Below are 13,624 nucleotides of genomic sequence, written 5' to 3'. Positions count from 1 at the left end.
GTCCAATACCTCCGCGATATCTGCCCAGCTTTAAATAGTCTTATCCTTTGCTCCATTGGGCTTAGCGGTGGTACCTTCCAACAAAGCAATGTCTCTGAAGTATGTTAGCCAAATGGAATGTGTAGAAGTGGATGGTTCCACCTAAAGCTTTAAAACAGTATTTTTGGTGGCTGTGCCTGCTGCAAGTAAAGTCATTTTTTGATGTGTGTTTAGCTGGTGTGGAGTCATCCAGTAGCAGGAAGAGCAGGGGATCCATGGATATCTCCAACTGTAAAATGTCCAAAAGAACAGTGCATACAAATGTCCAGAATGAGACCTCTATATGGCATTCCCAAAACATGTGTATACAAGAGCCTACTGTAGATTTATTGCAAAGATGACAATAAGGATTAGATGTAAACTTCATTTCATGAAATAAACTTGGAGTAATGCATGCCCTGTTAATAACTTTATAGTGGATCAGTTGGTGTGCAAGGTTCTTGGAGGTAGTAAAACACCTGGCCCATACCACATCCCAGTCAGGTTTAACCCCTTATTCCCTTTCCCGAAAGCAAGTAACTGGAATACTAGAGTACTGTTGTAACAAGATGGAATTATAGAGCCTGGAGACCTTACCTCTTGAAGGGAAACTGGAATCTAGCCAGTTCCAAAGTGGATGAGTGGATGGTCTACTATACATTAGTAGACCTGGGGAAAATGTACGTTATTTTTTAACATATTTAGTGGTATAGCCAGTAAGAAACAATCACCTTACTTAACTCCTGACTGGAAGCAAAAATGAGAAAAAATTGTGTTTTAAGCATTTCTTTTTTTACACAAAAATATATATTTTTATTAAATAACCCTAAAAGTCTACATGCAACTCAGTGAAACAAAATTAACATAATTAAAATGATGTAAAAGGTACAATGAAATAAGGTATTTAAACACAACTTAAAAGAAAAAAAATACGAGAACTTTGAAATTAAAAGGATGGAAGAAAAATACCATAAGTTACTTAACATCGGTGTGTTTTCTTCTAATGTGAACGCGTAGGTTCTTTTTATTCAATTCCATGTGACACTGATTACATTTAATTCTGATTGGCCTTGACAGAGGACGATGTGCTGCTGGTGGCTCTGGTGGAATGTGGGTAGATGTAACAGTTGGAGATGGAGATATTTTGGTGGACACAGAAAGTGGAGATGCAGGGACAGAAAGAGGAGGATGTGGGTGGCTTGTCTCAGTCTGTAAAAGTTGAGGTAAGGGAGCTGTCAAGGTAGATATGGGTGGTGGAGACTGGAATATCAGAGCAAATACTGGAGCTGAAGGTAAATGGATAGACATGGGGTATGAAAGTGGAGGCATCTGTGTAACAGACTGAGAATTTGTCAGTGTTAACAGAGGTGTTGGCAGTGTCTTGGCTATCGAGGGAAGTGGGCATGTCTGTGTGGAGACGGTAGAAGGTTGAGCAGTGGGTGATGGGTTATGGATGAGTGGAGAATCAACTTCCTGATCAGTTCTACCCAACTTTAGTTTGCATTTTTGAAGATGAGTAACTAACTGCACTTTCCTTATGACCGTGGCAGGACAGTAGCAGCAATGAAAATGTGCGTCGTCTCTACAGCCTAAATTGCACTTGACAATCACAAAATCTGGAGGAAAGAAATGCAAACAAAAAGTAAAATGTATACGCTCATCAAATTATATATACCTAAATTATTTTATATACATATACACACACACACACACACACACACACACACACACATACATATATATATACACACACACATTATATATTTATTTATATATATATATATATATATATACACACACACACACACACACACATATATATACACATACAAATATATATTCAAAACACGTGTATGGGGTGCCATTTGTAAAATAAAATGTGCAACAAAAACTGGTCCAATTTTGTCAGCTTTAACTACCAAAACAATCTTCTTTTAGATGTTGTTACAATGATGCTGTTAGCTGGTTAGAACCACTCAACTGTCATGATTCCTCTTGATCAGCCATGTTGGAGAGCCTTTATAAATCAGTCCCTCCAGGATTTTGTGATTTTACGATTGCAGAAATTAATGCAAAATCAAGGGACGCCACAATATTCTCAGGAGCGTTTTTAAATTTTTCAAAATGACCGCAGACACATTACTGCATGACATCACAACATGCATTCGGCCAAAGCCCTCTTCGATTCACATGGGTCGAACATGAGTACAGCTAAAAGGTTTCATTTACCAACAAACATCACTGTGAAAGACCCTGCAAAACTATTTCGTGCAACTGGAATTTTTTAAAATATTGAAAAAAGCTGCAGCAAATGAAATTTTTTTTGCAAAATTCTGTATGGACTGTATAATATGCGAGTTCGGTGCAGTTTGACTCTCTTCCCTCCATGATTGTAAAATAAAATGTGATTGGTTGGAGTGAGAATATGCTACAATTGGTCAGCGCAACATGGTCGTTATTCGATTGGCTTGAGTAGCCAGTGGGTGGAGTCCACCTATTTGTGGATCTGTGTGCATGTCTTGATGCTAGAAATGTTTCAAAATCCACAGAAATCATACATTACTGCTGGTTGTGAATGACGGTCTGCTGTCCCAGCAAAACATCACTGATGTGGTGGCAATTTCCAGGAAGATTGTTGGATATTTTATACACTCAGCCCTCACCTATTCATGACTTTATGACATTGAAGCACAGTTGGGTCAGCCCAGTAAAAGACTGCAGTAAGATGTTCTGACCAGATGGAACAGCACATACTATATGTCGCAATCGCTGGTGGAGCGGAGACATGCTTTGGGGGCATACGCTTTGGAACACGCGTTGCCAGCCACACAACATGCAACAGGGTGGGCTTATCAAGAACGTCATGAGCCTGCTCGAACCTTTTGAGAAAATTCTCAAAGGGTATTAGTTCCTCAACAGCAACACCCGCAGACGTCATTCCAGCAATCACTGAACTTAAACAGCATAAACAGGCACAGAACATGGAGTGGGCACTGGAAAAAAAACCACATTGCTGGAGGCGGTTCAGCAATATTGAAAAGGAGCCATTATTTTATACTGTAAACATGATGATGATTATTATTAGCAACATTTCTGCTACTACCATCTACTACTACTACTTACTATTGCTAATAACAAAAACAATATAATTATTGCCAAAAAATAATAATCATCATCATGTTAAAAACTTGTGTAGCCTAGAGTATGAAACAAATTGGATGAACATAACTATAGGTTGATAGTTATGCTTTATGTTTTCCTAGCTATATTTGAAACACAATCATTTGAACAATCCTTCTTGTCTTTGTCTGTTTATGTGAAAAGTACAAGAATCTCTACTTTTCAGCACAAGTTAAAGATCAAATGAAAAAGGTGCTTTTGGCTATGCTGGAGGGGGAGACCAGACATGAGGTTGATGAACCCGTTGCAGAAGCATCTGCAGTACCTGGTCCTGTCAAAGAAGCACCTGCAGCCAAAAAGCCACGTAGTCTATTACTTTCAGTACATAATGAAATGCTGAGGTGGAGCAGCTGCTGGCCAGCCCCTCATCTGTGCAGGTAAAGAGCTAACTCTCTGAGTTGCCTTGCAGCTGAAGCGAAAACGCATTGGCCTACTGGAGGATCAACAAAGATCGTTTCCCTGCGCTTGCTCCACTTGCCTGAGCCTACCTCTCTGCTCCATGTACAAGCATTGAAAGTGAGCGCTTGTTTAAGTTGGCTGGACATGTGATAGATGAAAGGAGAAAACGATTATCAGGTGATAAGGCAGAGATGCTTCTGTTTGTGAAGAAATTACTTGAGCATTAATGGCAAGTTTATCATTTTGCTGATACACATGTTGGCGACAAAGAAAGGGTGCCTTGTTATTTAAGTATTACCCACTGCACCTATTATTATTTGACAGAGTACACTTCAGTTTTGTTCATAGGCTTGTAATCTTTGGACTTTTGTGAAATGAGTAAAAAAGAAAAACGTCAATTTATAAACATAGTGAAAAATGACATCTGTTTTGTTATATAAAGCAACTCATTTTTAGTTAACTGTTATTTCCACCTCTTTCTAATCACAGAGCACTTTATTTTGAGAGTTGCTTAAGAGACAGAAGATCCTGTAACAGTTAGGGGAAAATTGTAATGTTTAATAATTTCTTTGATTATGAAAATAAAATTTTGCATTGAAGAAAAGTAGATTTTTGTTTGTATATGCCGTAAATTATAGTTCTTAGAAAGAAAATCGGAATCTTTAAAAATCGGTATTTGCAGGTCACACTTACAAAAAAAAAAAAAAAAAAAAAAATCAGAAATCGAAATCAGCCAAGAAAATTGCAATCGGTGCATCTCTACTTCAAAGCCATAAAATTAGAACCAGGTGTTCAAGATTGAGTGCCAGTGATTAGAACCTGCTGAGGGAGTGGAAGTGGAACATCTTATTTATATCCCTCTCATATTTAGTGCCTGGTGTTCCCTTTGTTATTGAGCAGTGTGGTGTCATCATGCCAAGATCTCAAGAGTTCTGTAAAGCCTTCAGAGAAAAGGTTGTGGATTCCTACGAGTCTGGCAAAGAATTTTAAAAGATCTCCAAATTATTTGACATACATCATTCCAGTGCAAGAAAAAATCATCAACAAGTGGTCAAATTTCAAACAATGCCAATTTGTCCATGATTGGCCGTCCCAGCAAATTCAGCCCATGAACAGACCATCTGATGCAAAGAACTCTCCAAGAACCCCAAAATTACATCACAGGATCTGCTAGTACGCCTTAAAACTGTTGGTGTCAAAGTGCATGCTTCTACAGTCAGAAAGAGATTGAGCAAATTTGACCGGCATGGGAGACGTGCCAGGAAAAAGCCTGGATTTGAATCCCATCTGAACGTTGTGGGGGGATTTGGAACGGGCAGTACATGCAAGAAAACCCTCAAAAATCTTGCAACTGAAAGAATATTGCATGGAAGAGTGGTCAATAATTCCATCAAGCCGATGTCAGAGACAGGTGGACAATTATTCAAAACATCTACAGCAGACAATACTAGCTTCTGAGGCCAAGGGTGTACTTACTTTTCCACAGAAGAATCACATCTATTGATATTTCTGTTGAATAAATGATTGAAAAAGCTCATTTTCCTTATGGCTTTGTTCAAGTATATCAACTTCATTAATAAGCACTGTGTCAAAGATGATCAAATGTTTGCTTGTTCAAATATGTCAAAAAAAATTACAAAAATTTCCATGGGGTGTACTTAGTTTTTCCACGACTGCATTTACACTTTACAGTTAAATTTATATTCAAGATTCACATTTAAAATTTAACGTTTAGATTTAGCTTTGATGTTTATTTTTTAAGTCATAAAATGATTGTAAAAAAAGAAATAAATGCCATAATGCATGTGTGTGTGTAAATTTAGCTAAATTGATCTGTTTTTGTAGTTAAATCTGACAACAATTGAGCAGTTTTTGTTAGACATTTTATTTTACAAACGGCACCCCATACACCTGGCTGTATCCTACTCACTCACCATCATGCTGCACTGCCAACCTGAAATGGTTCTCCACATGGTTTTTAAAGCTCAATAGTGATGCTGATTTGTTGACATACGTCTCACAAAAAGGGCAGTGATACAATTTACAGCACCTTGTGCACCTTGAGATCAAGGGTCTCCCTCCTTTTTTAAGGACAGTAGCATGTATCTGGAACAAAAACAATTACAAATAAGTACTGATTATTGATCTGAGTAATATCAAGTTGATTTTACATAAGCCCTACAGCTTCAGTACAACTCATTACTTTTATTTACAGAAGTATACGATTACAATGAGAATCGAAGTGTGCAATATAGAAGTGCTGAACTTCTAGAAAGTTTATCTACATCCGATCAATTTATTAATGCATCAACAACGAATACGTGGCAAGTTAAGAAGCTGCATTACCAGGAACAAACATCACATTTAAAACTGAAGTGTTGCGTGGCTTCTGTAAACAGTAAAGCCCCGCTCTCTTTGATTTGATTGGCCATTAAAAAAATGGTCATCCTAAAATCATACGTAGCGGTGCATAATTGAGTGCAGCAGAGCAGCATCAAAAATATCAAATATTGGGTGGTACAATTTGGCCATATCTGATTATTACTGCGGTCCAGCCCGCAGTAATAATCAAAAATAAAAACAAAATAAAAAACCCGGTCAAGCTAGAGTTACCCGCACGGTGATTTTTGGTGCGCATATATACTATTCATTGCGATAACAGTTTTGAAACAGATTTCAAAATAAAACCACTGATTCGGTCATTTAGTCTCAATCAATATAACAACAAATCGAACCAAATGAATGCATATTAAAAAAAAAAGATAAAATAAAAACTAAAATCGTTATGCACTCAGTGTTATTTTTGTAACTTCAGATATGTATTAAAAATAAACTCTCTGCTTAAACGTCAGAATAAGTGTATACCACCTCAGAGTGAAATAACAGAAAAACACTGCACACATGATATTTCAGAGGACTTCAATTTTGAAACGGAACATCGAAATGCCTTGGGTGAGTCACACTCTGAGGTGGTATACTCTTTTTTTCTGAATTGAAATCAGTGTGTGAAAACAGAGGATTTATTTTTAATAAATCCCTGAAGTTACAAAGTAACACAGAGCGCATTATTTTAGTTTGCAGGTTTCATTTATTTTTAGGGTTTTTTTTAATATGCATTCATTTGGTTTTATGTTTTTTATATTGATTTGAGATTTATATTTTTATTAATTGAATCAATGTAAACACCTTCGCTGAATGATTGGTTTTATTTTTAAATCTGTTCGCACACGCTATTACCGCCATGACTACTATATATACGCACCACAAATCACCGTGCGTGATACGGTAGCCTGACCGTGTTTTTGGAAGTGGGGGCTAGCTTGACTGTGTTTTTGGAAGTGGGGGCTAGCGTGACCGTGTTTTTGGAAGTGGGGGCTAGCTTGCCCGCAGTTGGTTACTGGGTGACGTGTCCCCCCTCAATGTCTGTGGTGGTTTCGGCCCTGCCAGGAACCAGCATGTTTATATCGCTCCGGAAACCTCACACTAAATCATATGATCAAAATATAAAAGGCAAAATATAGCTTTTAATATGAAGATAAAACACGATTTCACAACCAGATGAACTGCTTACCGACATACTGTCCCTGCCTTCCATCACTCCATCATATTCCTTCTACTTTCCCGTTGAAATATATTTGCGCATGCGTGATTCCTCTTCTTCTACTTCTTTTAAGTTTGTTTTGCGGATGGCAAACCAGCTTTGGTGCATTACCGCCACCAACTGGATTAGAGTATGAAGCACCGAGAGGTCTAAAAAAGTGCATATTTCAAACTTAAATCCTGTTATACAAGCCTGTTAATGTTAGATAATTTAATAATGTAGTATATAGCAGTGTTTTCCCTAGGTTTTCAGAGGGCTTAGGTGCTGAATGGGTTGGTGGTGGTTTGAAATTGTTTGAAAGAAATTTTAATTTTCATATTGGTTTTTTTTTTTTTTTTTACCCTTATCCTTATCGTATTTGTGAAAGAAAGCTGCCAACAATTTTTGTACTTATGGTCAAAAGTCTATTCATGTCACCAAGTAACATGTTTGAGATTAATGAAAATAAATGCCTTTTTACGTTCATTTGGCTTAAGGTGCGTCACAAAAAGTCTGAGGTGCTGTGCCTAAGCCTTTCTCTGGTAAGGAAAACCCTGTATACTTTCCCTTGTACTGGACCACTTTTTAAAAGACTTTGCATTGTAATGTTGATTACAACCATATAATGCTGCAGGAATGAGTCCTAACACCCAGAAATGACTTTTACCACTTCCGGTTCCATCGTCTCGAAGTCAGTGGTTTTTTTTTTTAATTGAATTTGATCAAAGAAACATACAAACATATCTTGTGCATAATAACAACAGGGGGATACATCACACAACTCCAAATTCAGGATAAATTATAACACTGATATGTCATATTGAACAAAGTACTCTATTCAAAAGAGATGTATTCCTAGACTTCATGCTCCATCACCTTGTTCACTGAGTCATAAAACATTTTTAAATCTATACAAAAAAAAAAAAAAATCCTGAAGCAGGGTTTGATGGCTGTTAGCTTCGCTTTATGTAAATAAAATTTCCCAAGCAAAATTAACAATTTTATAGTGTCATCGATGATAGAAACTATAGTTTTACTATAGCGTTTTATCTATTGCTATTAGTTTATGAAATGCCTGAAATAAGGTCTGGGGTTAACACAAGCTCAAGATATTTTCATGTTTTATTCTACAACATAAAATACATCAGTAAAACCCCACTCGTTATTTTGTTTAGTTTTATGTGTCTTGAAAAAGGCAGTTGGTAACAAGTGGATAAATGGGACTACAGAGTTTGTCAGGGACATTAAACATCATCATGCCGAACAGGAAAACTCATCTACTACAGCCTCGTTTTGTTTATACTCGTGCTCTTGTGAACTATTCCAACTCAAACTTTCCAACTTGTAAATGTATCAATTTATAATATTTTCCAATTCTATTGTTTTTTAAATAAGGATCGAAAGAGTTGTTGGAAGCTTAGTGGTGGTGATGAAGTCATGTGACTGTGGTGTAGTTCGTTTATAGCCTAACTTTAGCTTTTTACTTCTGGCAATTAGTTTTATTGTTCAAAATTCATAAAAGTTGTGTTCATTTGTGAAGATTACATTGATGAACAAAACGTGTAAGAATCATAAACTTTTGTTGGTCACAGAGCTTATTTTTTTTGCAATAATCCAAAAGCCAGTGGAAAAAAAAGAAAAGATTTTTGTGGAGGGAGCCAGGGTGATGTTAACGTGCAGGATGACCTACAAAAATAGGGTAGCTCAGTTGTTAAGACATTGGGCCACTAATCAGAACGTTATGAGATCAAATCCCAGCCCTGCCAAACTGCCTCTGCCTTACCCTTGAGCAAGGCCTTAATTTTCAACTGCTCAGATAAATATAAGTCGTGCTGGATAAGGGTGTCTGTAAAATGGTATAAATGTAAACACGTCATCTCTGCAGCACTCTATTGAGTAGCTTTTCCTTAAGTTCAGATCTTTCATTTTTTTCATATGCTGTATAGTGCAGGAGCACATGTTCCACTGTCTCTGTTCTTGCAGCTGAAGTATTGTCCTGCTCTTCCACACCATCAATGCTTCACTTATAGGTCTGTGACAGATGAAGTCAGAAGCAAGAGTGTAATGGTACCCCACTGTAATGGAAATCCATTGGTACTACCAAGCCAGGAAGCATAACACAAAAGCAATGCTTTTACTTCCTGTTTTAATAGTGCATACAACTGATCCACTGCTTCTTACAATGGATGCTGCAAAACACAACTCTATGAACTCTGATTTCAGTGCTCAAAAACCTTTCCAGTAATTCCCTCCATTGAACAAGGAACATGAAAGTCCATGACTCATAATTTGCTCAGGCACATGTCCCTTTATAAAAAAAATCTGCAATTGTGCAAGCAGGTTATTGTACCTTTTTTTTTTTTTACTTTTAAAATTTGTCTACCTGTTTTTACATGAATTTCGTTGGTTGCTGTATCAAATGGAAAGGAGGAAAAAGATCTGACAATTTATCTTGGATCCTTTTTTATATCACAGAAACTAGCTATTTTAACAGGAGTGTATAGACTTTTTATATCCATGTTATGTCTGGGTAAAATTATTCATGAACATTCCAGGTTCCAGTAGCTTCCAGTGCTGTGCTGATGACATCCAGATGTATGTTTCAACAAAAAAACAGATGACAGACACAACTTCCTCCTTCTTAGCTTCTTAGATGTGACAATACTTTGTACTTAGTAATAAGTAAGCTTTCTAGTTACATAGAGACACAATGGATGACCTTTCAGTTATGTTATGTGTAGCAATGCCCTGGTGTGATTATTGACCACAGTGTCTCCTTTGAGCATATGCAGACAATATTAATAGGTTACCTTTTTTAATCTCTGAAACATTGCTAAAAATTATACAATGTCATTACATGAAGCAGAAAAACTAGTTCATGTTGTAGGTAGCAAAATGTCTTGTAACATCATGTAGCCCGGATGCATAAACAAGCGTCAGTTAGTCCAGAGTGCAGCAGAAAGTGTCCGTACTAGAACCAGAATGCTTGATCAGATCACCCTACAATACATTAGATCACAGTAAAGAATCACACAGAGCACAAAATAGAATGAAGGATCTGTAAAGTACTGGATGATCTCGCCTCATGGGACCCAAGTGTAATTTTGGCCTATTATAATCTGCCACAGTTGCTTTGATCAACAGGTGCAGGATCTTTATTAGTACCCAGAATAATGAAAACTATAAAGTTTCACCCAAGTCTCACCCATGTGTCACTGGATAATCTCATCTGCAAACTGTAAACTTGTAATTTCTAACAGCTGCTGCTGTAATCATGAAGTCTGCCAAGTCTTTTAAAAAAATCATCATTTTCCTCTATAAAGTAATGAGCTTCACCCTGTGGCATTTAAAAAAAAAACCTAATATAAAAAAAAACAAACAATGCTGTCCAACTCATGATTCCACTTTCCCACGTTTCAATAACATGCATGTCATTCCACAAAATTACAGTTTCCTAGCTCTCACACCAAAATAACTAGAGTACTGTCTTTTTTGTGGGCAAGAATAACACTTTATTTTTCATAACATAATTACAACAAACCTATTAAATAATTTAAAAATCACATTAAAAAGGAATGTACAAGAAAAAAACTGAGCTTGTAAGCGATAGTATTTAAGAATAACAACTAAATACATTTACCTTCCTGTATACACACACATTTCTATAAATAAATGAAAATTAAAGCATATAACAATGTACACAAGAAATGTTTAAAATCACCACAATCATGTTTCATCTTGAACTAAATCTATAATGTTCGAAATCTTACAGAATTACATGCTTATTAAAGCATAAAAATATATTACTAACCTGGTTTCTAGTAGCTACACTGACATGTTTGATGCTGTAAAAAACATAGTGTCCTTGTGTGATCCTGTACGTCTTGATGTCAGTGTTATGTACTTGTGAAGCTGGTCTCTAGAGAGTCTCTTATCTGCAGTGATTGGTTTCATCTAGTTCTGGAGTTTTGCAGTGGGATGTGATGTTTTAAGACATTCAGAGTTAATCACATTTAGGAAACATTGAAGGAACTGAGGTTGATGATGTCCTCTTAGTTTTGCTGCCTGGGTGTCATTCAATCATCATGGAGATCTTTTGGAGAGGCTAGCAGTTGTGGTGAACAGCATGCTCCTGACAGTGAAGCACTATACCAACTACCATAATTCTATAGTAGTTCATAGTAGCTTTACTTCATATATTAAAAGGGGGAAAAATACAATATAGTGTCTTAGCATGGTATTGGGGTCCACTACGAGCTTAACAGCGTCATGGCACCTTAGCATTGATTCAACAAGTCTCTGGAGCACTTCCAAATGATATTCCATCAATTGGTGTTTTGATGATGGGGTGGAGAGCACAGGTCCAAAACATCTAAGTCAGTGCTTCCTGGAGATCTGCCTTCCTGAAGACTTTAGCTCCAACTATAATCATGTCCACCTGACCATCTAATAATTGCCTTAAGTTCTTGATCAATTAAAAGAGGTGTATAAGTTTTTGGTTGGAGATGAAAATGCAGGAAGGTAGATCTCCAGGAACAGGGTTGGTGACCACTGCTCTAAGTGTTCAATTGAATTGAGATCTGTTGAGTGTGAAGGCCATATGAGTTGCATCATTTTCATCCTCAAAAAACAATTCAGTGAGCTCTCGTGCCCTGTGAATGGGGGCGGAGTCATCCTTGAAGAGACCACTCCCATCAGGAAAGAAAAGTTTCATCGGAACGGATAAATGAGATCAGTCAGGAGAACTTTGTATGCATCCGTCATGACGCTTCCCTCTTAGGGGAGCCAAACCATACCAGCAAAATAAATAAATGCTCCCAAACCACAACAGAGCTATCTTTAGTGTAGTGGTCAAGCATTCAGGCCTGTACCACTCTCTGTACACCACACATGCACCCGCTCCAACTAATAGAGAATATGATGAAGGATGACTCATCACTTTTTTTCTGATTCACTGCAGACCTCTGTTTTTTTCATGTTCGTAATCAGGGGGTTATACACCGGAACCCTGCTGTATCCCTCTCTTTGAAGTTGTCGACGGACCGTTCTTGTGGACACAGTCTGATCACGCTTTGAGTTGATGTTCTCTGTCACCTGAATAACTGTTGCTGTTTTGTTTTTCTCGACATATTGTACTAATGCACGAGCATCACGGTCACTGAATCTGCGCTTTCGCCCACAATTTCCAGCTCTGTTTACTGACGTCTTTCCCATAGACCTAAAAGCAGAGGTCACTTTAGTCACCGTTCCTATCGATACACAAGCCAGTTGAGCAATCTTTGTGACTGAAGCTCCTGCCATCCGTGCCCCAATAATGAACCCTCTTTCAAAGTCACTTAGATCTTTTCCTCTTACCATTTTGATGCAAAATCGAGGTCATGTGAGTCTGCTCAGCATTTTTATACATGACAGGGCACTGTTTAGTGAGAACGATCATGCTGTACGCTGGTCTGGAAGCAGCCGCATTTGGCTTCTCTGTTCATTTGTTCAGGTTTGTCCTTAAATTTCTGTCTGTATGGATGCCCAAATATTATGGAATGTTACAAATCAATCAATAAAGCCTATGGCACCATAGACTTTCCAATTAACATTCTGTAATCTGAAAGAAAATCAAGTCCCATCACCATATGAAGGTCTAGTCCCGTTGGAGAAGGTTAAATCATCCCCATCAGCGACATTTAACAACCATCCTGAGCAAAAGAAAGAAAAACAAACATTCAATCATAGTCTATAGAACAACAATATAGCAGAGATTTAAATGAAAGACCTGATCACACCTAGAACACTGACGTAGCCAATATTATTTGCATCTGAACATATTATATTAAAGCTGCAGTACTGAACTTTTTTTTTGGTTAAAAATGAATAAAAAACAATTATTGAGCAAGTACATAAAAAAAATCAGTGTTCAAATCTGTCTCCTTACTTTACAATAGTAAGCTTATAATAATGATTTATAATTTGAGCTGTCGGGTCAGATTACGCTGGAAATGTCAGTTGACGTCATCTGTCTTTGTGTGGTTACGTCACGTCTGTAAACAGAAAGAAGAAGACCCGTCTACAATGTTACGTGTGAGGGCTGAGGATGGTGGAGTGTTTGTAGCTTGTTCTTAAAACAGTTGTTTAGAAATTAAACCCGTCATCTAGATGGCTGCAGGAATTACCTGTTGTCAAAGCCAAGAAACCTTGAACTGTGGCGAGCCTGCGGTCAAAACGGGAAAGCGACAGAGTCTGTGCTAAAACGAGAAGAAATATCGGCATGGCTTTTGAGAGGTGGCGTTTTGGTGGCTTAATAGGTAGCTAGCTAACATTAGCACACTTGTTCGCTTGATTCAGCTAGGCATCAAGTTTCCTATGTTGTATTTTTGTTTGTTTTTTGCTACGGTCGGTGTGGTAAATTGCACTTGCTAGCTATTATAGAGAGCAATTCACCTCTACTCCAAGAAA

The 13,624-nt window shown here is 37.5% G+C and overlaps 1 protein-coding gene across 1 annotated transcript in view; it reads right to left on the bottom strand.

Annotated features, from left to right (window-relative positions):
• The window catches only part of LOC128608697 (uncharacterized), a 9,832-nt gene extending 2,590 nt beyond the window's left edge, over positions 1 to 7,242 (bottom strand). Inside the window, exons 1-3 of the mRNA XM_053626632.1 lie at positions 7,169 to 7,242; positions 5,532 to 5,703; positions 1 to 1,634 (exon numbers count right to left, since the gene is read on the bottom strand). The exon at positions 1 to 1,634 is cut by the window's left edge and continues 2,590 nt beyond it. Coding sequence (XP_053482607.1) covers positions 994 to 1,634; positions 5,532 to 5,703; positions 7,169 to 7,192 — 837 coding nt within the window. The 5' untranslated portion in view covers positions 7,193 to 7,242 and the 3' untranslated portion in view covers positions 1 to 993. The remainder of the gene's footprint in view (positions 1,635 to 5,531; positions 5,704 to 7,168) is intronic.
• Positions 7,243 to 13,624: the final 6,382 nt, after the last annotated feature.

This window comes from Ictalurus furcatus, chromosome 6 (assembly GCF_023375685.1).
Source record: "Ictalurus furcatus strain D&B chromosome 6, Billie_1.0, whole genome shotgun sequence".
NCBI lineage: Eukaryota > Metazoa > Chordata > Actinopteri > Siluriformes > Ictaluridae > Ictalurus > Ictalurus furcatus.
The sequence above is the reverse complement of the archived record's forward strand: the minus strand, read 5'-3'. Positions and strand labels throughout refer to the sequence as shown.